This window comes from Neodiprion pinetum, chromosome 2 (genome assembly GCF_021155775.2).
Source record: "Neodiprion pinetum isolate iyNeoPine1 chromosome 2, iyNeoPine1.2, whole genome shotgun sequence".
NCBI classification, from domain to species: domain Eukaryota; kingdom Metazoa; phylum Arthropoda; class Insecta; order Hymenoptera; family Diprionidae; genus Neodiprion; species Neodiprion pinetum.
Window position 1 is genome coordinate 9,620,323 of NC_060233.1, and position 25,817 is coordinate 9,646,139.

General features: G+C 36.7%; 3 protein-coding genes and 1 long non-coding RNA gene across 14 annotated transcripts in view; 2 read left to right on the forward strand and 2 right to left on the reverse strand.

Annotated features, from left to right (window-relative positions):
• The window catches only part of Dscam2 (Down syndrome cell adhesion molecule 2), a 118,130-nt gene extending 110,888 nt beyond the window's left edge, over positions 1-7,242 (forward strand). For 2 of the 9 annotated variants that reach the window (XM_046610016.2, XM_046610015.2), the window contains exons 27-31: positions 121-311; positions 1,310-1,324; positions 1,529-1,682; positions 3,103-3,205; positions 3,629-5,611. In XM_046610016.2, coding sequence (XP_046465972.1) covers positions 121-311; positions 1,310-1,324; positions 1,529-1,682; positions 3,103-3,205; positions 3,629-3,863 — 698 coding nt within the window. In that variant the 3' untranslated portion in view covers positions 3,864-5,611. Of the gene's footprint in view, positions 1-120; positions 312-1,133; positions 1,209-1,309; positions 1,325-1,528; positions 1,740-3,102; positions 3,206-3,330; positions 3,358-3,628; positions 5,612-7,155 lie in introns of those variants that run through there. The other 7 variants (XM_046610017.2, XR_006881417.2, XM_046610018.2 and 4 more) reach the window with 7 other exon arrangements.
• On the reverse strand, positions 6,363-11,278 carry fidipidine (coiled-coil domain-containing protein 93). Of its 2 annotated transcripts, XM_046610024.1 has the most exons (13): positions 11,138-11,278; positions 10,917-11,030; positions 10,231-10,325; positions 10,027-10,138; positions 9,793-9,948; positions 9,497-9,685; positions 9,222-9,272; positions 8,999-9,100; positions 8,707-8,924; positions 8,289-8,605; positions 8,107-8,227; positions 7,918-8,002; positions 6,363-7,609 (listed from the first exon to the last, which is right to left on the reverse strand). In XM_046610024.1, exons 1-13 carry the CDS (start codon positions 11,186-11,188, stop codon positions 7,448-7,450), a joined length of 1,773 nt encoding a protein of 590 aa, XP_046465980.1. In that variant the 5' UTR covers positions 11,189-11,278; the 3' UTR covers positions 6,363-7,447. The 2 variants fall into 2 exon arrangements, with proteins under 2 accessions (XP_046465980.1, XP_046465981.1); XM_046610025.1 differs by lacking the exon at positions 9,222-9,272.
• Positions 11,279-11,630: 352 nt separating this feature from the next.
• LOC124211201 (SET and MYND domain-containing protein 4) lies at positions 11,631-16,393 on the forward strand. Of its 2 annotated transcripts, XM_046610023.2 has the most exons (12): positions 11,631-11,801; positions 12,139-12,364; positions 12,866-13,049; positions 13,269-13,590; positions 13,674-13,923; positions 14,088-14,419; positions 14,498-14,571; positions 14,796-14,908; positions 14,995-15,286; positions 15,408-15,570; positions 15,647-15,800; positions 15,898-16,393. In XM_046610023.2, exons 1-11 carry the CDS (start codon positions 11,671-11,673, stop codon positions 15,789-15,791), a joined length of 2,232 nt encoding a protein of 743 aa, XP_046465979.1. In that variant the 5' UTR covers positions 11,631-11,670; the 3' UTR covers positions 15,792-15,800; positions 15,898-16,393. The 2 variants fall into 2 exon arrangements, with proteins under 2 accessions (XP_046465979.1, XP_046465978.1); XM_046610022.2 differs by lacking the exon at positions 15,898-16,393 and having other exon boundaries at positions 15,647-15,862.
• Positions 16,394-20,834: 4,441 nt separating this feature from the next.
• Positions 20,835-23,988, reverse strand: LOC124211654 (uncharacterized). The gene is made up of 3 exons (XR_006881494.1): positions 23,767-23,988; positions 21,587-21,732; positions 20,835-21,029 (listed from the first exon to the last, which is right to left on the reverse strand). It is a non-coding gene; the product is annotated as an uncharacterized lncRNA (long non-coding RNA).
• Positions 23,989-25,817: the final 1,829 nt, after the last annotated feature.

Below are 25,817 nucleotides of genomic sequence, written 5' to 3' on the forward strand. Positions count from 1 at the left end.
TGTTCATACTCGAGGGATACCAACACGATAAAGAAGTAGACTGCTACTCACGACACGGTGGAGAATCATTATTTCCATAACACAATTTAAAAGGTAGGCGATACCTTTGATGGGTTACAGAGACAGCGGAGGACATCTCGCCGTACGCTACGTTCCAGCTTTCGGAAGGTGGCGGGGCAAGCCTGGGAGGCCTGGGCGGTGCCGCCGAAGCATCAGCGGCCGGACTTCACCCCAACAACACCCTACTTCACAGCTTCATGTACCACGAACACGCAATGACAGAGGGATGCGCCAGTCCACCGCCTGCAACGGTACAGGCATCTAGATTTATCTCGTTGCTCACATTCATGGTGAAAGTGTCTTATTCGTATCCATTGACAAAAACGTGACACGCTTTTCGTAAATTTTAAAGACTGGCTTACAAAGGTGTTTAGATTGTTGCGAAAAAAACGAGCGGGCTTAGGCTGACCGTGAGCCAGCCTTTGAACTTCCCGTTTTCATATTGGTGTCGAACTTAAATACAGTGTCATTATCCTGTTTGAACTTTGAAAGCAACAAACTACCATACTAGTTACACAAAAATGAGACGAATTCTGGGCTTTGAACTAACATATTTGACCTTCAACTATGAAGTACAGTTTTTTCCTCAACTCACGTTGGATTCATGACCAGTGACCATAAAAACCTCGTATTACCAATTTACACCGAAATCCTTTGATGATGGAAATCCTAAGATTTTTTTTTTTTTTGATCATACTGAGTACACCGAATACAAATTCTGAAAATCTGACTTTAGATCCGTGATCAGCGACCTAAAAAACCTTGCGGTACCAATTTTCATTCAAATGCGTTCTTAATCCATTCGCAGGATATCGCAATTTTTATTTTTAATTTTAGAGATTTATTAAAATAAATCTAGAAGAATTAAATCGATCAGATCGAAAATCTATTCAGTTCTAAGTTTGGAAAAACCGCGGCTTTTGAGACCAAAATGATCAAAATCCGATAGCTCATTCTCGAGATATCGTCGGACAAAAATGATCGAAGATGATACTCTAGACCTTGAATCTGGTGAAAGCTAAACCTTTCATTTTCGGGGTGATGCAATAAATTCCGTTTTTCTTTGAAAACAGAGAAACCGGAAGTTAATTAATCTGAAATGATATCGACCGGCTGATTCCCCCGCCTCTAGAGCATTCGACACTGAAGTAAGAGGCGTTAAAAACGCTCTACCAAATACTTGAGGTAATCCCTATTCACAAATCAATAATAATAAAAAATTTTCTTTGTTTTCTTTCATGCTACACAGTATCAGTACTTGAAGGTAAAAATCCCACTGATCTAACGTAATCCAAATGTCCACCATAGTATTGTGAATATGAACAGATTCCGATAGATAAAATTTATTGCTCTGCTAACAGCGATGTAGCTCTGGTACCAAATCTCCGATTTGGAACAGAGTCAACGGAGCAATGAAACTGCAATTGACCGTCATTGATTGAATTTTTCATTATTTGCGAACAACCAGAGTATGAAGAGTGTATCGTCGAGGAGACGCCAACAGAGGAAGCAGCAAGCGCCGGGCGACGTGGAGAGCGACGAAAGCGAGTCTGACCCAGACCAGCTGACCAGCTCCAGAACCGAGTCGTCGAATCAGCTGGATGCCGGCAAGCTCAAGCACAGTACGTTTGACTATTATGACATCGGCAGATTCTGACCCTCCCTCACCACAACTCTAGGTCTTTGTCAAATTTGGAATGGTTGTTCGTGTAGTAGCGCCTTACGTTAAGAAAATAAATTTTTTGAAACGTAGTCGGAGTTTGATTTTTGACCACGGAGTTTGGTGACATCTCCAGGAAATCCACAAATTATTACTGGCGTGGTAAAAAAAAACCTCCTCGTCCAAAAAAATTCGTATATTACGTTCACGAATGTTCCAAGCACAAAATATTAGCTTCAAGTTACACTCGCGTCGTCGTCTTTGAAAGTGATAAAACTTGATTACACAGTCGACAAATTTCCCGGTTGATTATTTTTTGTAATAGATACCCAATCGGAATGAACAAATCAAGGGGTTTTTCACTGTTGCAATTTGGTGTACATACGTCATGTAATCTCTGTAATATCTCGTAATCATGTGTAATCTTTTAGGAATCCACGTGATCTTCGTGTCACCTTCACAGTCTTTTGGTGATCTTTGTAAGCTTTGCTGTCTCTGGATTCTTTGTAATCCTTGTAATCTTTCCGCGATCGGGGTAATATTCGTGAAATATTTGCAATCCTTTGCTAATTTTTGTAATCTTTGCTGTCTCTGGAATCTTTGTAGTACTTGTAATCTCTTTGTAATCTTTATAACCTCTGTACAATCCGTGTAATATTTGTGTAAGCTTTACAGTCTTTTGATAATCATTGTAATCTTTGCTATCTCTGGAATCTCTTTGTAATCCTTCTTATCTCTTTGCAATTCCTGTAATCTGTGCTGTCTCTGGAGTCTTTGTAATCTTTCTAATCTCACTGAAATCCGGGTAATATTCCTGAAATATTTGCAATCTTTTGGTAATTTATTTAGTCTTTGCTGTCTCTGAAATCTTTGTAATTCTTGTAATCCCTTAGTAATCCTTGTAACCTCTTTACAATCCGTATAATATTTGTGTAACGTTTACAGTCTTTTAATAATCATTGTAATCTTTGCTATCTCAGGAATCTCTTGGTAATCCTTACAATATTTGTAATCACGTGTAATCCACGTAATCGTAATCGGTGTACGCCACTATTACATAGTGGCTAGCCCCTTGGAACAAACATCAAATAAAAACTCTAGAACTTTTATGACGGTGGAAACGAGCTGATGACCAAACTCCGTATCGAAAAACGGTTGACGTTTCAACAAATACTGGCAGCATATGGGTATCAGATAATTTTCTCCTGTTACATAACGACAATTGGTTGTTAAAATTTTGATAATATATATCGAGAATTGTCACACGCTTCGAACATTTCGAGTTCAGGCCAATACGCAGCCAATGCTTAGAATTAGGGAAAATAAGATAAAATACCGTGCTGCTGAGAGGCGGAATAGTTACACTGATAGGGGTTGGTTAGTTCGGGCTGTTTCAGACTTCATCTACCACGGAACGTCGAGCACCTCGTCGGATATTTCGCCAATGTCCGAACAGAAGTCGCTTCCTCGAAGAGGAAGATCTAGGTGAGATGATTATTAATTCTACCAAAAAACACGGATATAAATTTGGATAAATTGCGATAAGATATCGGTATAATAACTCGTGCAGTTGTTACCAGTCGTTGATACATAATCTCTATTTCAATCAGTCAACACGGCTGTCAACCGACTTAGGTCAGTCATAGAATTATACTTATAAATACTTTTTCATCTCACATTATATATACGCAATTATTCACTATGATCATCTTATACTCGAGGGACGCTTCAAATTCCCCCATGATTACATTACACTACAAATACATTTCTCCCCTCTCCTCAACACTCGCTCTAGTTTATCGTACGTTCTTGTCAAAAGCACAGCAAGCATCAGACCCAATCTTTTCTATTGCCTTGACTCTTCGCGCCGCAGCTTTTCGCTAACCGCAAAATTTCCTCAATTTCAAGGTGGCACGTCCCCAGCAAAAGCACGCTTCGCACCGTGTTACCACCGATGTCGATCGCCGAGACGACCTTTACCGGTGGCCAAACACCAAACGAACGTAGTGAACGTCCAGAATTAAGTGAAGCCGAATGCGACATTGATTCATTGAAAAAACTCAAGCTCGGTATCCGAAGCTCGTTGTGGTCCAGACCCGGCGCACAAAACAACCCTTCGTCTGATTACTCTATCGCAGTTTAAAGTATCGACATATCAACCATTCCCGATATTTCAATCTATATTACACCTTCGTAATCGCGTATTGTCACTATTTGAAACTCGTTTCGAAGACACCGAATAAAGACGCGTTTCAAATCCATACAGATATATACTCCGTGAGGCCCAGTAAAGTAGTCAGAAGGATGCGCGCTATCAAAGTGATTCAACATTCTGTACATTTTTTCAATTCAATCACGATTTAAAAGAAATCTTGTCACGTTGAAAAGAATTTCCATTTTTTCGTCACGCTTCTTCCCCTTAAAATCATTGTTGAGAAGGTATTGATTTTGTCATCTTCTGTTCAGTCGTACCTCGAATCTTGCGTATATTTTCTAGACACATTTCGTTTCTATTTATCATAGAAAATAATGTACAGGCTGTTCCTGAAATGACTTGAACAGCAGCGTGACGCGTTTTAATTATATTGAAACAACTAATCACAAAAACTAATGTGGACATTCCAGTTTTAGAATACAACTAGTCGGTTGATAAGAATTTACAATGTGGAATTTACAATGTGGAATACATGAGGCAGACTGCAATGACACAGGGGAAAAATGATAAAAATTTTATGAAAAATATGTTATGACGTATCGTTTATTGCGCGGTATCAATCTGATTGTGACACTATTCTCACTCACACTCTTTATTACACGTGAAACTACTATGAAATACAATTTACGCTGTATGTATATAAATAGGGATAAATTCATGGCAGCAAATAGACACGAAGCATGTGAAATTCCAAACTTTGGCTGAACACATTTTTTTATACCGAAGGCAATGGCAGAATCAAGTTGCTAACTCGCGCCATTCGAGTAAATTGCAAAACGGAAAATGAAGAAAATGAAAACAAACAGTATGTTGATTTACATGCACTTTAATTCGTGATAGATATGTATTATATGAAATAATTAATCAAAATCTCGTGCCAACATAAATTGCACAATTAAAGTCTAATAGTCAAGCTGTTATCGACCCAGAAAATTATTTCCATCAATTTAAATCGAAACAAATACGATTCGAATTTGTAAATGTACTGTTTTACAACGCTGATTCTATTTCGTTAATTTTTAATATTCGTGCAGGTGATTCATCTTTGAATAGAAATAATTACCGCAAAATACAATTGCATAATACTGACAGATTTAGAGATGTGTAAATGGGAGAAAACAATCCATGATAAATAAAAAAAAGAAATAAAATAAAAAATTGTTTTCTTCTAATTATTATAAAATATATGTACAAGTCTTCTGGAAAAACCTTTGAGAATGGGAAGAAAAACAGAGAACAATATAGCTGAAAATTAAAAAGAAACGCATAAGTACGATGTGCCAAACAATGACTTGCTCAGAAAGCCACGTCGCTTATATAACCCTTTTATGACATGGCTGAGACCAAAGACTTAAAAACAGAGCACAGCACCAAATTAAAATGAAAATATTACTGTACATGATTTTTAACGTGAAATTGACTGATTTTCGAAACAATTGGCAAGTCTCACACCGCGATGCGCAAAAATAGACGAAAGAGTTATGGATAATTGTTTGACAAATTGGATTTTTGCCGCTATCATTCCTGAAGTGTGAACAGAGACAGAGCTATGCGCTCTTAAAATTATATAAAAGAATATTCAACGAAATTTGGATAAACTAAATCGAAAATATATCATCTGGTGATTGGCTAATTCTTACGTTGACAGTATTGTTAAAAAAAAATTATGAAGGAAACGAGTGCCGATAAAACGATGGCATTCTAACGGTTAAGAAAAGTATAGAAGTAAATAGTGTTTCGATGATGCGACGACGGCGATAATAATGACGATGATGATATAAATATACGTATGAAAGAGTATTCTGAATTGGCATCAGCAATTTTAATGTTGGGCTCTGTTGCATTGTAAAGTTTATATACTCGTTGATTATTTTAAGTCCATAACTAATAATAAGGCATTAGTACTGTAAGACTAAGAATTGAAAAAAAAACAAAAGAAAACAAAAAAAAAAAAAAAAAACACAAAACAACAACATACTAATCAAAACTTTGCTGTATATTTATGCTGTATGTTAATTCCCGATTTGTACGAATGTCTGGCCCGAATGAGAATATAACGCGTATGAGTTTATATAATAAACACTAATTACGTAACTCTTGCAATGAGACTGATGTAGGAAATTATGCTTACGCGCCCCAACGCTATGTAATTATATGTTGCAGTCGATCGAAATCTTATGGCCTGATTTATTATATTTGTTGCATTAAAGGTATAGAAATATCCTTGATTCTGATAATTCAATACAAGCCTATCACTTGGTTTACGATTCCGCGTTGTTCGGAGGACCTTTTAAAAAGTCAGCTATGATTCTGACACCGGTAATATTGCAAAGGTTTGTTATATTATAACTTCGTGTATTGTTAATGGATAACTGCGGAAGATCAAAATTTGTAAAATATAGGGTGTATAGATTTTTCGACGGTCGAAAGAAAATCTATATCTGCGTGAAATAATCTTTTATCAGCTGATCGAGTGATTTTGTATATTTTCTTACTGTTTACGAATATATACTGCCAATTTTTATACATATGCTCAGTTATGGTAATTATAATTATACAATTATGCGGGACAAAGATTAAATACCGTGTGATCTGTCTTTCGATGACGTTTCATACAAACAGAACGTTATGATTTCAGTTTATATAATTCATTTCATGCCATAAAACCAGATGCCATCTGATGAACAAAAGAGTGCAAATCAAATAATTGTATAGAAAAAAAAAAAGAAATTGAGTGAATCATGATCGTATGTGCATTTCCTCCCTCCTTAAACCCCTTAGAAAAAGACTGTAACTCCCGATTTAAAAATACATCATTCAAAAACGTCACATCGTAAGAAAATATTATGAAATGAATTATTCCATGGTTACAAAAAAGGAAGAAAAAAAAAAAATGGAGTACGAATATTATGTCATTTCATTTTTAACTCTTAAGATATTGAAACTGTGTTTCAAAATATTATGTCAATCGTAAGAAATCAATTAAATAAATTGATTGTATCTAAAATCATGTAATCGGTGTTTCAGCTTTTTCTTTCTGCTCCTGTTTACCATTTCGTCGGTTGACCAAGAATACGTGCAAAATTTGAAGAAAATTAACCAAAATTGAGCGACGGTATTTTCTGAATTTCTTATCTTCAATTATTTTCAACCAAAACATATAGTTTCTATGTACTTGAAATAATCTTTCATCCAAATTAAGTATCCCTTTTTTTTTCAGATAACAAACAGACCACGCTGGCAATTTAGTGAAAAAACGATAAGATTGTTGAATCCGTGATCAAAGCAAAGGAACAAATGTATTTTTAAATAATCAGTTGTAGAGAATATTATACTGAAATTGATATGACCAATTTTGCTTCGGCTATACAATCATATTCAACACTCGCTAGCTACCGATAACAATAATAATCTTATGTGGTGTAAATTACGACCGTGTATTATATACGTCATGAATCACATTACGATATAGTTAAATAATACGTAGAATAGCAACAACCCACTAATAAAAACTACGGCCCACGAAGCTGTGCCAACAATGCTTCATTTTTGCGGCACTCGATGGTTAATTGCCGTACTGCCGCTACGTATTTTCGCTGCTGTTCCACCAAAGTAACCAACTGTTGACTCAGAGAATCTCTGCGAGCCCGTTCTTCCGCACACCTTTTTTCCACCTGCAAAATGAAGCACGGTTTTCGTATTTCGTGATGTGAATCCATGAAAAAACAAAAAAAAAGAACAGTATTTTGCGACCTTAGAATAATTTTCAACAAATTGAGTTTGCGAAATTTGATTTTACTCTGGTTTAATATGGTTTACTGAATTTCAGATGGTCCGGGACCAGGTGCGAGATAAGGATTCTTCGTAAGAATGCGTCGTTACGTTAACTTCACGAACTTGAATCTCAAATCTTTCCTCGATTCAAGTAAGAAATTGTCGCAAGTAATTAACATAACTAAACACCAGAATATCGTATGCGTACCTTCGTTTTGTTTTGTTTTATTCCAGAAACAATAGCTTCAAATTGTTTCAAAAACTGCTCCTTACCACTGGCTGATGCCATTGCTCTGCAAGAAGTGATAATATAAAATGAAGAACGAATACATCCTTATCATGGTCAGAAGCCAAATGAATATAAGTACAAGCCTCAAGAGAAAAAATAATAACTCACTTGTTGTAATTGTCCTGAATAGAATTCAGCAGAGCCAATTCTTTACTTAAGTACAATTTCGTGTCGTCCAGAGTATTGTACAGAGTGTAATACTGCTTTGTTTCTTTATGTTTTGCAGATACTGAAAACAAAGTGTCAGATGACATGAAAACTAGATGCCAACGGTAAGAATCCAATATTACCTTGATTATAAAGCTCCAAGAACCGTCTCTGGTATTGCGTCAACTCAGATCTACCAGGAACGTCGTCTAGCTGCCTGGTCAGCGATGCTATGGCTCTGTTCTTTTTGGCAACTTGAAGCCTTAGCTTATTTACCCTCTCCTTTTGAACCTCGTAATCGGAAACATCGCACTGTGCTTCCCCAGGCTCAGTACCCTCGATATCCGGTACCAAACTTTGAAGCTGAGCCAAGTCAGATTTGCACTGTTCACGGAACTTGTGTTCTTGTTCCTTCAGACTATCATGAATGAGGAGAAGCTGCTGCAGTCTTAGCAGCACGCTGAAAAAGGTCAAGTGAAAATAATGTTGGAAAACTAGTGTGTCGGAGAAAAGTAAAATCGCCGTCATTCAAGCTCATACTTTTTTTTAAATATAATCTACCTCTTATTCTCTTCAGTCTCCAACTCTTCCATCCTGCGGAAATCTTCCTCCACTTCCTCTTTTTTAATTTCGATAGCTCTGAGTTTATCCGTGGCTTCTGACACTTTGCTGGATAAATTCTCCTTATCTTTTTCCATTTTCAATTTTCTCTCTTCAAGAGTTGCTTTTTGTTTTTCAAGAGCAGCTAACGCGCCGAATGAACCCTCCACACTGCTTCCCTGAATTGTATTTTCCTGGTTTTAGACAAAACTTCAGGACATAACATGTTCGCAAAAGGTTTGTTTCTTAATACCTCTATGTCGGCACTCAACGCTGCGTAGTGTTCTGCAGCTTGAACTATTTCCTGGGCCTGCATTCCGACAATCGTTCCAACTGCACTGGCACTCAGCCGACCCTGTTTCATGCAAAATTATAGGGATTAATCAGTTTGAATTTAAGCTCTGATGAAAGACAGCGAAATAAACACGAAAAATCATCCACACGATAGTTGCAGTGTGCGCGATGCATAAACTTACCTCGTTATCATCAGCGACTGACATGTTCTTCATAAGCTCGTCTATGCGTTTCTACAACATCAAACACTCAAAAATGCAAACAGCGATTGTATTCAGTGGGAAATTAGTACATATCGTGCTGACAATTAAATAATATCAGCAAATTCCTTTGTAGAAAACATGTATAGGAGTTTTTTCAAAATCAAAAATCGTACAAATAGAATATAGAAATGTGAAATGACAGACCATGCACGAGTTTACATATTCTTTACGATCCACACACACAAATTTTTCACCTCTTCTTCCTGCACTTTCTTCGCACTTGAGGTGGCATCGTCCGCCTGTGTATCTTCAATGACTTCAGAAGGTGACAAGGATACTACGGACGATGATCCATACTCCAGGAGTGTGCTTTGTACTCTTCCCACCTCATCTTCCGGAGGAGGATCCTTTCTTCTAAAATAACGCTGAGGCTTGTACACTTGCTAAAATTGCAAGACGTTTTGTGAATTACATAAGTAGTTGGAAATAAATCTGAGTATCTTGTTACTATATTCAATATCTCAGATTTGAATCTCATTGGTAGACGGACCTTGACAGTTTTTAAATTAGATGCCATGCTTTCCTTTTTTGCAACCATTTCGCTGTCTTCGGCAAACGTGTAATTTTTGTCAAATTGACTGACAGCATAAGACCTGACAAAGTCTCCCATCACCTCTCGCATTTCCATCGATCGTTTGACCAGCCACTAAACAAATCATTGAAATTTAGAAACTGATAGATTTTTCAAAGATAGTTGGTACGACTGGACGGAGCACAGACACACCTGTATTATCGGAAAGATGTGAATGCAATCTAATCCCTGAATTTGGTGAGGTTCTATGCGATGCGGACAATTCATTTTTGGCAACATCGCGACTATTTTTTCAGTCAGAGCTCTATAATGATATTGGAAAAACATACATAAAAAATATTCACTTTCCATCATTGCAGATGGTTGATTTTAATTATCACATGGTAATGATCATACATTTTCTGACCAATAGTGAGATTTTCTTGAAACAACAGATCCACGTCAACATCAAAGTTGCATGACTCGATGCACCAAGTCATTCCTCCGACTACCTAAGAAAAAGAAACATCAAGTGAGGAATAAACTTTTGTCGATACATTGCAACAAAGTAAAATTCTTGTATAAACCACATTAAAATTAATATACAGATTAACAAAAGCGAAATGAAACCGACTAGTGAAGAGAATTGAACAAGTTCCATTGAAATAAATGTAAAGAATAACGTAAAGCACGAATCAAGATAAAAATGTATCTGTACATCTCAAAACTACAAATTCATTTTCACCTATAGGTACAAGCTAAAAATGTGTTGTACAATCGATTGAAAAATTTTTAGATTCAATTTAACAACATCAATTCAACGAAACTGAGGACATTTCGAAAAGCCCGCGCTGGGAGTTGGGATCGAAGGGTAAGGCTGGGATCTTCCATTGGCCATTTCCGATTAAACAACAGCGGTGATTGGTGGAGGGTCGGATCGATTAAAACTACACGATTGGCGTGATGAGCACGGGGGGTGGGGGGAGATCGAGTTGTCAAATTTAAACTTCACTGCTGCTGTTGACTTGCTGTCAGACGATAAGATTGAGGATCAAACATCAAACCCAGTCCAACCCGGCAGAGTGAAACAAACACTGGCAAACCTTGTCGAAGCTGGTGAGCCCTCTTATCCTGGCTCTAAAGTATCCAGCGGCGACAAGAAGATCGATAATTTCTTGAAATTTGACAGCCTGTTCTTCATCCTCGCGAACGTCAGCCTTAAATATAAAACACGTCAGTAGGTTGTCGTAGAGGTTAGATATGATCGCGTAAAATTCGATGCCAGAAATCGGACGAATATCAATTGCTCGTTCCTCAAACTTACCTCTGCAGATTCGAGAGTCTTGGCCGACCTTTTCGACGCGTTTACAAACATACTTTACTCTTCTTTGTGTCTTCGGAGCGTTTAAATCGTCTCGGTGAAACGAAACAGAGCTTCGCTACGGATCGAGAGCTCCGTAGAAATTGCCGGAAGATCCTCCTCCTGCCCCCCCCCGTCCGAGTCAGCCGAGTTTTACGAGTTGTTGATCGCGCTGGTCAGTCGCCGGGATCATAATTTCGTATCTGCGAGTTTTACGTCTTGTAAGTAACATTTGCCGGGAGTGAAAGAGTCCCAATCTTTAATCCTTTATCTACTTAATCGCTCATTGTTTTCGTAAATACCATTCCCAGGTTTGTGCTGGCAAAGTCGCTGTTCACTTCTGCGTGTCTCGAATTTAAGTGTGTTTAAGTGTGCGGTATTCAACAATCAACGGGGAACATAACCTGCATCGCTTCTTTTTTGCGTTGCGTTTATCGTACCTACCTATCTGGAGATTTCTTTCTGTCATTCCGTATTTCACGGAAAACGGAAGAATCATGCAGTGGCAAACTTTTTTGGACGCCGTTAATTGCAAACTGAGAAATGGCCGTATATTTCAAGAAATTAAACGAAATAGACGGTCTGAGTGCGAGGTGATGTCTTATCTCATTGGAGACCCGGACGTCAGGTGAAGTTTGACTTTTTTACACTTTGGTTATTTGACAATTTTACGAGGTTGAAGTTTGTAACGTTAATGTGACGAAACCTCAAAAACGATCCATGTTTTTCAATATCAAAACAGTTTTTAAGCATAAGAGTTAATTTTTTTTAAATTATGAGTGTAGAGTGTCGCTTCATTGCGATTTACTGAATTTCAGATAAATCCAAGTTGTAAAACAACGACTGTTATCATAGAAATATTTCATTGTAGTAACGTTACTAACTTCAATCTTATAATACTTTTGCCCATGAAACGTGTTTTGTATTTTGATAAGTTGTATTAACAAGTTGTACTTCTTTTTCAGAAAATTGATGCTGCTATGGCTGCAGGAGCAGCTTCAATCTAGAGAATCGAAATCATCGTCAAAAGCGAAACAGCTTAAAGATCTGGGAAACAAAGAATTTCAAAGGAAGAATTACGCCAGTAGCATTCCACTTTATACAAAAAGTGCTCAATATGCTGTTGCCGATGAATTGTCGATAGCTATTGCTAATAGATCGGCAGCGTTGTATTATATGGATAATTTTAAAGTAAGAATTCAGTAATGGAAATATCAAATGGTACGATTCAGAAATTGAGTAATATTTTCTGCAAGTAATTGTCACTCGTAATGTTTGTAATCAATTTATAATTGGACCTGTGAAAGAACTAGAGAGCACAAAAGAAAGAACTTGAATACTTATTGAAGTTTGTTTTTTGAATCGTACCACCTTTAATTTGATGAGGTTGAAATTGGCAACGTTATTATAATGATTCGTGTTTCTGAAAACCCATTATTTCGTAATTTTAGGGATCTGTGAAATGCAGTAAATTATAATAAGGCAAAAGTAATTCATAGTTTCAAAACTTAACACTTTGAAGTCATTAGAAAATTGCAAAATAGCGATTTTCTTTCTCCGTGACGTTTCGTTACGCTAACATTACTAACTTCAACCTCATTTGTTGTGTACATTCATATTTTTCTACTCATTTACATGTACATTGATGAGTAACTTGGTAAATTTGTTGTATGTATTTCTCATTTGAAAAAGGATTGCCTAAAAGATATCGATTTAGCGATAAACATCGGCTACCCTAAAAAGTTGCTATACAAATTGTATATCCGCAATGCGCAATGTTACATTAAATTGAAAAATAGAGTAATGGCCGAGGTAGCTATCGAAAAAGTTGAGGAAATTGTTAATGCTTGCAACGAGATTTCTGCAGAGAAAAAAGGTAAAGCGTCATTGATTAAAGATGGCGTCGAATAAGCTGTGAAATTCGTATTGAAAAACGATTGCATCACTATTATGAAGGAGACGTTCGTCAGCCATTGATAATCGCATATTGATATGTACGCTATACATGTAATTTGAACTCAGAGTTTTTCAATATGAATTTTACTTGCAGTATCTGCAAGCTAGTTTAATCAACTCTGTTTCATATTTATTGCAGACGATATATTCAAGGAAGTTTCATTGCTAAAATCCCTCGCATCAAATCTGGAAAATATTGTAGAAAATGATAGCTCAAGGACACAATTATGCCAAAGACCCGATGTAGCATTTGAAAGCAATGCAAATTTTCCATTTGCGTCAGCTGCTTTAGACTGCAAATACACACCACAAAAAGGAAGACATGTCATAGCGAATAGAGACGTACAAAAAGGCCAAGTCTTATTTGTCGAGAAACCATTTGCTTTTGTAGTATTGGATCAAAATGATTCCAGTTCGTTCTGCAGACATTGTTGCCACCCTTATGGCGCAGTTCCTATTCCGTAAGTACTTTCTTTTTTTTTGCTGTGAAGGACAACCCATATTTATCAGATTCGACAAATCAACCTGTGACTATCAATTCCAGCTGCAAAACGTGCGTGGGTACGCTCTATTGCAGTAGCGAGTGTCTCGACAATGCGTGGTCTGGTTATCACAAATGGGAATGCCCAGGAGCTCAAATGCGAATGGGACAACAAATAGGTATCGCACACCTTTCTCTGAAAGTTTTACTTGTCGGGTCAACGACAGAGGATAAGGAAAGATTCAATGAGGTTCAAAAGCTAGTCACAAACATCGACAAAGTATCCCCTGACGATCTGCTTGTTTATGGCATTGTAAGTGACCAAAAGAAATTCGTTTTTAATAATCTTTCAAACAAAGATCGACGATAAGAATTCCTATTCTTTCTTCAGCCGCTACGTCAATGCAAGCGTCCTCTTGGCATTACGTATTCACCTTAATCACGTCATGCACAAGTTTATTATTCATCAATTTCCAGACAGCAGTGATGCTCACTATGTACCTCTCCATGTACACTGACTTCTTCACCACTGTGGATCTCAAGAAATCATTCGCCGATAAGTTTATTGACAGCAGTATCGACTTTAACTGTGACGTCACAACCGAGAGCGGCAAACAGTTATACGTTAGCTCTTTTCTTCTTCGACACACACTGCAATTGATATGTAACGGACATGCTATAACAAAACTGAGCCTAGACGCACAGGAGAATGACAAAGTGGCCACCGTGCATCAAGAAAGAATAGCAACTGGAATTTATCCTGCTGTGAGCATGATGAATCACTCGTGTGATCCGAATATAATTAATAGGTAATCATTTACTTTTTGTTACGTCAAACCATTCTGTATTTGCTATTGTTACTACATTACATTACGATTGTTTTTCAGTTTCGATGACCAGTATCTCATTGTTAAAGCAACAAAAGACATCCCTGCCGGTGGTGAAGTCTTCAATTGTTACGGTACGTGAATAGTGTGTTAAATTTTACCACGATTCTGTGGTTCTGAGTAGTTTAATGTATCCTCTTTTGAAATGAAAGTTTCTAACGCATTCATTCATGCTCAATGAAAACATCGACAGATATGCTTTAGGCATCCAAGGCTCGAAGGTTCTGTCCGATATCTTTCACTGATATCCTATCTAAACATCAATTTCAGTGGTATATGATTCTATGTATATTATCAGGCCCTCATTTTCGAAGGACACCAAGAGACGAAAGACAGGAAATTTTGAGAAACCAGTATTGCTTCACGTGCACATGCGAGGCATGCACAAATCCTGAACTGCAGTATTTCTTGGTAATAGTAACCCCTGAATACAGTTTCTAAAAAATATCTACAAGGCTTCGCCCCTGCAATATGACGCTCTCAATCTTTATCCACAGGAAAGATTCAGTTCGTTGAAATGTCTAGAATGCAGCGGAGCTGTATTCAAAATTTCCGGTTCTCTCAGCTGTTTTGATTGCGGGGCAACCCCTGCTCTGAACCATAACTCTGAATTGCGCGAGGCCCAAAACCTATTTGATGCGGCTCATGTTTGTATTGAGATGGAAAACGATGACGAGGCGTTAAACAAGCTCAAACAGTGCTTGAACATCAGGCGCAGCATACTTTACAAGCATCATCAGGACATTATAAACACTTTAGACCTCATCGGAAAGGTTTATGCTATATCAGGTGTGGGAATTGTTTCGTTTTATAGTTTTTCCATTATTCTCATCACGTTACGGAGGATAGCTTTGAGATTTGAAATCTTTTGAACTTTGCTCATCGTGGATGCGAATTCATCACCTTACAGGTAGATGGCTGGATTCTATTTCTTACTTGGAACACGTAATTACCGGTATTGGCGAAAGGTTTGGCACCGACAGCATAGAGCTTGCGAACGAGTTGAACAAGATCACGGATATCTGTCTTCCGTATTTGCAGGAAGAAACGAACACGAGAACGAAGCAGTATAAGTAAATAGAAAAATTTCGTTTACACGCCTCTTTCTGTATGTGAATTTGAATCAAAATTTGGCAACTAATTTAACAGGAACGCGCTGAAGAAGACCCGCAGATTTTTAGACCACGCTAAACAGATAATGGACCTGAATTACGGTCCGTGGAACTCCGGTTTTCAGGAGATTGAGAAAAAGGCACAACAGCTATCCGCAATCCTGAGAAACTTCAACATTTAGTCAATTATTGTAATACATCGATTATTGTAATTTTTGTTAATGAACGCTAATTCTTGTTTGCTAATAACCAATGGTATTCTCGTTTCTCCCTCTGGCGACCAAACAGGTTCCTTGATCCTAGGTGATATCCTGCTGGCTTCACGTGCTGTAAAAGCTCTAGGTCTTGAAGTACCAATAATCGTGAATCTGCGCGTCAGAATAGCAAATCCCAATGACTTTTTTATTGGCCATGCCGAACAACCGGTGAAGCTGAACTTAAAAAGCTAGATATTCTTGCAATAGTATTGTGCGTTTTTATTTTTATAATCTTAGAAAATTTTACAGGAACAACTGAAGAAACTGAAAGCGTTTATTCAAATTATGACTGGATTAGCAGTAAAGCAACGGATAAATTATTTAAAACACGAAGTCAAGTTGGTTTTGCGTGGGAAGAAATCCAACATTCATCATCCAGACGTTGTGCTCCGACCAGTGACTTAATTTAATGCTAAATAAATGCGGTCTCGTAAATTGTACGGTTGTTTTATGTTTTTATACGATGTTCAAGTTTTTCAGACATTAGCGTGATTTATCGTGCTTCATGCACGTATTCCTTTCAATAAATACAGGTAAATTCATACACGATCGTTTCTTTGTTTCTCTTCTTTTTAGTTTTCATTATTTTGTGCAAATAAGAAAATTTTATTTTACTAGAGATAAACCGAATCCAGATACGCTGCTAGATGAATAGTAAGACTCGCGGAGTTAATTGTAAGAATAATACTGTGTGGTTATGTTCTTTTTCGTTTTCTCAGAAGAATATCATGTCGAGTTGCTATTACAGTTCGCGAAGTGAAGTTATCAAGTTTAATGTACAACGTTCAGTTAAACGCCTGTGCTTAACGGATCAAAGTAAATAAGATGAAATTTAACCGAAACCGACGGAGATAAAAACGTGTCTGCACGCACATACATCGAAACACAAGAATGAGATGACCAGGGAAAACCTACAGGTAATTTGTAATTAGGTAATAATCATATTCGGACCACTTGCAAATCCTGTTGGTTTTTCAACTTTTTTGAATCGACTTTACTGCAACGCTCTTGATTTCATGTTATATAAGACATTTCTACTATTTGAAATCATGCGTATTTTCAGAAACATCAGTTTTTTTTTTGTTTTTTTTTCTTCAAACAAATTACCAACTTGAATCTTGTTTCGAACGCCGAGTTTCGTATTTTAAATCAATTACACTTGTTAACATGCAACTTGACTTGCACGGAACCGGTAAACGTGTTAGGGTTGATAATCGAGCCACCTGTAAATTATACTGGAAAATATTTGTGTGCAAATGTTCGAAATAACATTGATAGAATTTCAATAAGAAGAAAAAAAAAGTTGCGAAATTTCACAAATTTTCGTTTTACTATTCAACCCATTTATCAAAATATATCTAGAATAAGAATAATGAATTTTCGTGGAATTGTATAGCCATGCGAATCTGTAGATGGTTTGAGATTTGAATCAACGACGCGACGTTACAAGTGAACAAAAATTTTCGCAGGTGGTCTAACTTGACAAACAAAAAAAAAAACAAAAAAGTACCAATAACGTATGAGGATAGAAATAAAATGGTGTACACATGAATAATGACTGAAATCGAATAAGAAACGAGGAACAAGAACACCAAGATCGTGATAAAATCGAATTATCCGCCGATGGTCGATGAGTATTATACAGGTACAAATAGTTTGCATTCAATGCTGGCTTTTGTGGGTCAATATCATCGCGGTAATAAAATTCCAACTTCACCTCTTTCCTATCTTATACATGTGTATATAAATAACGTAAACGTACGTACATACATATGTATGCACGCATACGTAGATACAGGAGAACGTTTTGCATGTGCATAAATAATACACGTATAGATATGTATACCTAAGTATAAACGCTTTACCTGGCGCCTAAAATACCTGCATAGATTATTGCTATTATTATTATTATTGTTTACGTTATATCTGCAAGGATCCGACGAGCCTCCGCGACCTTTCGATCGATCACGGCGCTGGATCGAATCGAATTCGCGTATCCATTGATCGAAGGTTGTTAAAGCCGTAGTTACTAGTGGGATTTTGTATTTCTAGGGTTGTGTGTTAAACGGTTTCCGTCGATAAAAAAGCTAGGTCTACTTACTTGCCGAGTACTGGCTACGAAAATTTGCACAGGGGCAACCGTCTAATTCTCCGATTCTTTTATCAACGGAAAATCCCATTGATCGGGAATTTGAATTTCGCGCTCATTTCGATTTCTCTTACAATTACCGAAGGAAATAATAAAATTTCGCTTGTTCCATTATCGTATAACGCGAGAATCATTTGACTATTATATAAATTCTATTGCGTAATATAAGAATCAGATTATAGGTATCATAAATGAGAAATAAATCATACCGCTCGCAGGGCTTATGAGAGGTTTTCTAGACGTTTGAAAATTACAACCAGAACGTAGGGATAGATGGATGAGTTTGTTTATATTATCTAGCTGATAAATTTCTAGGTATTGTTACACGTCTTTGCGCATATTTTAATTATTGTTACCGCGTGATAAAATGTACCGGTAAATAATCTATTTACGTGTAATCTGAATTCGTGTCTCCTCACACGCTGATTATCATATTTCAGCTTCATCGACGTTGGCAGGTAGTAATTTTGTAAATTTCAAAAAACCTTTGCCAAGTTTTGTTGATCCAAAAATCCAGACGGAAATTACGTAAACGGATATCACCGTAATTATATGCGATATCAAATTTACGCTCTTCGCTTATGAGCATATGTCAATTTCGGAATTTGCATTGCGGGTCGGCTATTTCATATGCGAATCGTATTGAAGATCGATCGTGAATTTGTAGGAAATTTTGTGTATTCACCTGGAAACGATCAGTTCCAGCCTTGAAGTAGCTGGCATGAGAAGGCGAGGATGGGCCAGACTTTTTGTGTTAGGTAATAATAGGTCGAACTGGTCGAAGGTAAGGCCAGCTGGCGAAATTCGAGCCATTCCCATAAATTTATTCAAGGGTCCATGCATGCGTCTTCACGATTGTTCATGTCACGATTGAGTTCGTCTTCGATCAATGATAAATTCGAATAAAAATCCATACGAAACACTGGGTGTGAACAATTGACGAAATACTTCGGTACGTAGGCATCGATATAAACATTTGCTAATACATTGGGCAATGTTGGATCGCGCAGCGATAAAAAAACACCGTAAAACACGATGCAACGGCAATTTATAAGCTACATGAGTAAATAACGTTAAGAAAATATACAAATTTAGGATGGTTGTGCATTTTTGTTTTTTTTTTTCCAACTTACTTATTCAAAATTCACATCGCTGTTTAACACGTGCAACCGCGTATCTACGAAGCTGCAAATTATCTTGCGAATATGGTGGCTGCTAATAATAGGAGCAATCGATCATCTCTGAATTGTTTATAACGTAGTCTCGTACATGATTTTTATTCATCTGATAATAATACTTCTTTCTTCCTTTTACCTTTATTCTCAAATATTACGATCACGTCTCGTACCTTCGCAGCTAGACGTGTAAGCTTTTGTATAAATCATTAAACATGGTTGACGCGAATGGTAACGGTCGTATATTTTTCCAGTCATTTGACGTACGTCACTTTCAGTGCAAGGACGCAAGTTTCAACGAGAAGACACAATGTGTAGAAAGTAGCAACAATTCGTTATATAACTTCTTATTCTTCTTTGTTATAATACATAAGCACACGTTGTTCATGCGCATCGTACAAACATCAATTATTACTCTGCAGACTGATTTCTGCCGAATATCTGCATCAGCCAAAAATTACGATAACAATTATAAGAATCGAAAAAGCTATGAAGCTGCTGTTTATTTCCCCTATTTTTATTTTTTTCTTTCCCGTTCACTTTTTTCTTGTATTGATTCGTGTCAAATTTCGCGTGACGAGCTTCAATCAGTCGCCAGTTTGTAGAATATTGTTCGATCGAAAATTTATGGCTAACAATGTCGTTATATTTGTATGCGTGTGAGTACGTATGTTTTTTTTTTATCACAATTTTGCAGACAATTTTTTACTGACAAAACAGACCCCTTCCCATGGATGTAAACAATTTTTTTAATGCCTTAGAACATTCCCGTGTACACTGAGCAAATACAGTTATCGAACGAAAGAGCTCATTTATTTGACTTCTGGTTTATTTGATTTCAACAATTTCTCTACTCAAACCAACCACTTCTCAGTTGAAACAAAAATATTTACGCATTGATTTGAATGCTTACTAAATGCTTTCGAGCTCAATGTATTTCAAACAAGTACATATTTATTTTGTAGGATTAAACTAGAACTTTCGGAACGACATCTTTGCTTGAATCAACTAATCTCAGTTAATTAGTGAAAGAATAGTATTTTAACCGCTGAACACGTCGTTTCAAATGTACAGAGAGATTGGAAACAATAATCCCACGCTTACTGAAGTATTAATGTTATTGCCAGACAGTATATTTAGCTCAATGTGATGTTTGTTCGACATAATCAATGATAACTATAATCAAAAAGTGTTTAATATGTTGAGACAAGAGTACAGTTCAGTTGAGAAGTTTTTTTTTTTTTTGCTAACCAGAAAATAAACATTGCTGCTTCAAAAAACAAAAAAAAAAAGAAAATCCATCCACCAAATGAGCATATGTTTAATTGGAATCAAGGAAGAGTTCTTGAATTGCTATATGTGTCACATTTGATTCAAGTAATTAACTAATACAGTGAAATATAATTTTTCTTCCTTTTAAACAATCACGTGTAGTTGAAAATTGCAAATACACACTTGTAATTCATTTCAATATCTCTGGATGCGCTCACAATATACGAATCATTGGTTGTACGAAATGAATATTATTTCACCGAATTAAAATATCGGTTGATTCGACAGTCTTCTGATTCTTTGATCCGCACGTTCGTTCTTTTCAACCGAAATGATGATTCGTTTCAAGTACATAGTACGAATTACGTCCACTAGACGGCAAGCTTTCCCACTTGAAAAGTAACTTCAAAGATGTTCATATACCCGGAATCCTTCGTTATCCGTAAATACAGATTCATACGATCCTGTCAACCATCTGTGACGTGGTAAGTGTTCTCCAAACTATGTCGAAGTGAAGCTACTACACTTGTTCGGTGACTGTATAGTATTTCGTGTTGACAACAGATACTGTAATTCAATATTGAGCTATAACATTTGTATATCGTAGAGAACTTTATGAAGGGGGTTAGTCGTGATTTCAGTTTGATATGTACTATGTGACATGTCCTTCTATAATCGGAAGAATATCCCATCATTATGCCTTGTAAATATTATTATTATTATTATTATTATTATAATTATATTTTATCGGTCCGAAATACGGAATTCTTCAATTTAAAACTACATAAATTGTCGCGTTGAATAAATGTGCTCTCAGTACTATACAAACGCATGGATTATTTGGATCAATTTACATATTAAATCCAATCATTTTTTTTACTCGGTGTATATACATGTATTATATGCTCATCGGAAAGGAAAATTTTCGATTCAACCACGCTTCTCGGTATTACGATTTATTTGGCGAAAAATCCGTTCGCCAAATCCTCGTCATTTTTCTCCGTTGAAAACGTCGAGCTTTTTTCACAGTACGAGAATTATCGTCATATTTTTTTTTTTCCCTCGGCACGTGTCCGTGGTTTGATAAGAATTAACCATACCTGTATTGTTATTGTTATACCTACCTGCGAGATCTCGGAGGAGAATGGATGATTCAGTGTGTATATAATGCCAGTTTACGATGGGAACGTTTATACAGATAGCATCGATGATGCTAATAGTTTCCTCGACGATATAGTCTTCCTCACAATGCATCTTCTGCCGATTCCAGCTGAAACGGAAAAATCCCGCGAGTTATCCACAGAGGCATAATCCTTTCTGTTATATCGTACCCACGGGCATGGTTTGTCCAAACGATTCGCGCAAGCTTTTGCACATTATCGTAACTATTTGCACTCGTCTTGTGCATGCGTGCAATTGTAAAAGGCGTGTTTGCACGCGTTTTACCACCCTCCGCTGTACTTGCGATATTTTGCTCACCTCCGCGAGTGACGTCGAGGAGATTTCTCGCAATTTTTTTTTTTTTTTTTTTTTTTGTCACCTTGCTTTTTGAGGGAGGAAAAATTTTCGCGTCATATCGACTTCCCGTACTGCTGCGCATCTCCGTTAATTTAACCGTCAAACAATTGTGTGTTTGCACGCCTTTTATCATGCCTACCGTACGGTCAATATAGTGGAAGTCCATTCATTCATAGGATAGGATGAATAATGTATACTGTTTGTGGGGAGGGGAAATAAAAATTATTGTAATTCAGCGTTAGTCGAGAATACTGCGTTTTTAGTTCCGTCTAATTCACGCCTTCAACAAACGAATGTAACTATTAATATACGCCAGCTAAGGTGTTTAATTAAGATTCGTTGTTGCAGTAAATTGAAGAAAATTTTTTAAATCGACCGTAATGGAAGGTGGCGAATAATTTTAACACTGATCTTAATTACGGTAGATAATTGCTTAGTTTAAGATTCGTTGTATATAACGTTGGTATAGCTGGGGTTTATCTGGCAATTAAACAATCGTTTGTTTGTCATCAAACAGCAGTGAATTGAGTGAAAATTATAAATTTAATAATACTAATATAATTGGTTTTTTTTTTTTTTTTCATCAAACGTTTACCACTCATTAGTGCAGTTAATAATAGCTATTTCACATGTGTTTGTTAATGGGAGGAAAAAATATTTTTGTTCTTTTATTTCGAATATTGGCTCATTTGTAACGCGTAGCTGTCGCTGTGATGTGGCGCCTTTGCCAAATAATTTCGTATCCCTTTAATTTCGCAGACATATTGTGCTCGTGACGTATTTCCTCCCACCTCGATATCCGGCGTCATTGTGTTGCGTAAAAATCTCCTTCCTAGATCTCCGATGAAGAATGTCTTGCAGAAGAATCGAATAAAGGTGAGTGACACAATTTTGTATCGCGTAAATAGACGAAAGTAAGAAACGAATCACTGTGTATATATACAACTCTTAAAACGATTAAATGAGAATATCTCTGGATAAAAAAAAATCAAGTAGAATATATTTATCGCTACTATAGAGACGTGATTTTATTGGCAATGTTTTTTGCTGGTGGATTTATGGATTTTCCATTTGTTACCAAACATTTACAGACACGCTCGTGTAATACGTCGATAATAAGCACATCGGAATGGCTGCACGTTATTCGAGATAGGTGGAATTAATTCGATTGAAAACGATAACGAGAATTTTTGTGATCGAACATAATGAATGAGTAATTGTGCTCATCGGAGAGAAAAAAGAAAATATCAACCAGCTTGAAACAACAGAACTTGAAAAGATGCTGCAAGAGGCGATAAAAGATGTTATTGCCTTTTGCACAGAATTACACGGGGGACGTGAATAAAACAAAAAATATACCGCTGCGCACGATGCTTACATCCTGTCTTCTAAAGGCGCCATTAACCAGCTTGTTAAACGTTGTTTTTACTCCATGTTTAGCCAGAAAATGAGAAATTTATTCCGTTGGAAATTCCCAGATTTCCATTAACACGCTGAATTATAGGTTCTAGAATAATCTTGAATTGAAATCTCAGTAAACTGGAATTGATTTTGCCTCGAAATAAATCAATTCCTTTGCAAATCCTTCAAGCCTTGAAAGTTTACAGTCAATATAGCCAAACCGTTTGTGACAGAAACTGGCAGGAGTCGATAGTTAACGAATTATTATATATTCTATTTCAATCGTGTCGCATTTAGTTTCACGAATCATTTTGTATCGCATGTTTTTCTCCACATCGACCTGGCATAACAAAACAATAGTATAGCAGCTTTCATGATAACTTACCGACAACAATCAGCTGATCGCCAATTGCGACGCCATCTTGCCTTATATCACACATGTAACCACACTTCGGATTCGAGTCAGTTTTCCACAACGCGGTGAACTTAATTACGATCCGATAATTGCCAGACGTCCAGTTACATCGTTGATACCTCGCTTAATACATCTTGCCATTGCCATAGTTTTGGATAAACTTATGTCGTACAAATTTCGCTGACATTTCTTGGATTTATGGGTATTCAAGTCTGCTGAGACAATCCTGTCGATACATTTGCTGCGGATTTGAAAGTCAATGGTGCAATTATAAAAATAACGGCGTTGTTGAAGCGCCGGTAAACAAACATTGCAAATATTCCAATTCTATTACACGTACGTATCTGCGATTATCACTGAAACCGTGAGAATGATACAATCTCTCTATCGGACATTGGTTCATAGATCTACGCAGATGCAACTTGCGGTGTACGATCAAGAAACGCAGACACACAAATCGACATCGACTATATACGTATAATATCGCGAGATAATGTCGTCGGTCCGTAATTAAATTCTTCTACATGCCTACGTAACACCTGCCTGTGTAATTGTGATTATAATAAACCGATGCAATTATGTCCAAACCTGTAGACAATAACGATTAGGTCACGATCGGCATCAAGGTCATGACGCCTCAATGGAAACGACGTCACTTCCGTTTTCTTACGTAATACATATGTATACTCATGTAGAGATATATACCCGCGGCGTAACGTTCAAAAGGCAATCGAACTTGTGCGCGCAGCAAATTTAAAACTGCAAACGTTTTTTTGCAGAGCGTCGTGACGCTCGGCGCCGATTACTTTCAAGGTCACGGAAAAATACCCACGTGGAATAATCGCGGTGCGGAAAAATAAACCTTTATGCACGTTTGGCCGAAAATCCATACCTTTTATCTATTTTATTGCGAGATAATCGCGTGTCAAGTGTTTGTCAAATTTTTATATCCTTGCAGGCCACGATGATATTTTGGAAAATACGAGACTTGAAAATGCTGTAATATTATAAACGAAAGATTAGACATCGATGCTTCGTTTCAAGTTGCTTCAAAATTGTTGGAAATTTCGAGTAGATTCGCTCGACTAATGTCTGCGATGACTCAATTTATTCAGAAGACGATTTTCTTGTACAAGGTCGCTTAAAAATGATTTCCTTTTTTTCACCAATCAAGTTCACATTGCTGTTTGTCGATCAAAACCAGTATCGACACAACGTTTTGAAAAAAAAATATTTAGTGATGCCAACATTGAGAAAAAAAAAAAAACGTTTTAAGATAAGATTTTCAATTACCTTAAAGGATTTTAAAACGATTCGATGACATCTAAACGTTTGTTTATAACTCCAGTATTTTATAATCTTGTATATTCAAAAAAATTTTGCCGTAGCTTGTGAATACCGACGGTAATTTTATAAGTACATAATCCATGACTAAGTCGTACTGAAATGAATAAATAGTATCGATTATTGGTCAACCAACCTATTTAAAAATCAACCTGAGGATATCTTGTTTGAGCGAATAAAAGGGGTTGGTTTTGTGATTTGCCATTAGATTCGAATGCATGGAAGCGCCGCGTCAGCTGATTTGCGAAAATTTCATAAATCACAGTACTGCTCTGTGATTCATGGTAATTCCACGAATTATTTTTAACTAATTGCAAGCAGCCCGGAGAAAGTTGTGAAAATGTTTGTTGTTCTCTGAACAGTACTCTGTGCATAACGATTCGAGAAATAATAAGCAAAGAAAATCATTCCGATTACTCGCAAACTCTTTTCTCATTTGTGGAAATACAAAATCTTAACCCGATCACTGTAGCGGTATTTTCTTTTTTCTTCCTCGTGCTAAAAATCCTCGAAAACGTCTTATTAAAAATATGAAAAAAATCTCGCGTCACGCTTAAAGCTTCTACTTCACGATAAAACTTTGCAATATAAGTTTTTTTAAATTATTTATTAAACTATATATAACAATAAACACAAGAAGTCGTGAAAAAACTTTGCTTTGTTCAAAAATTCGTAAC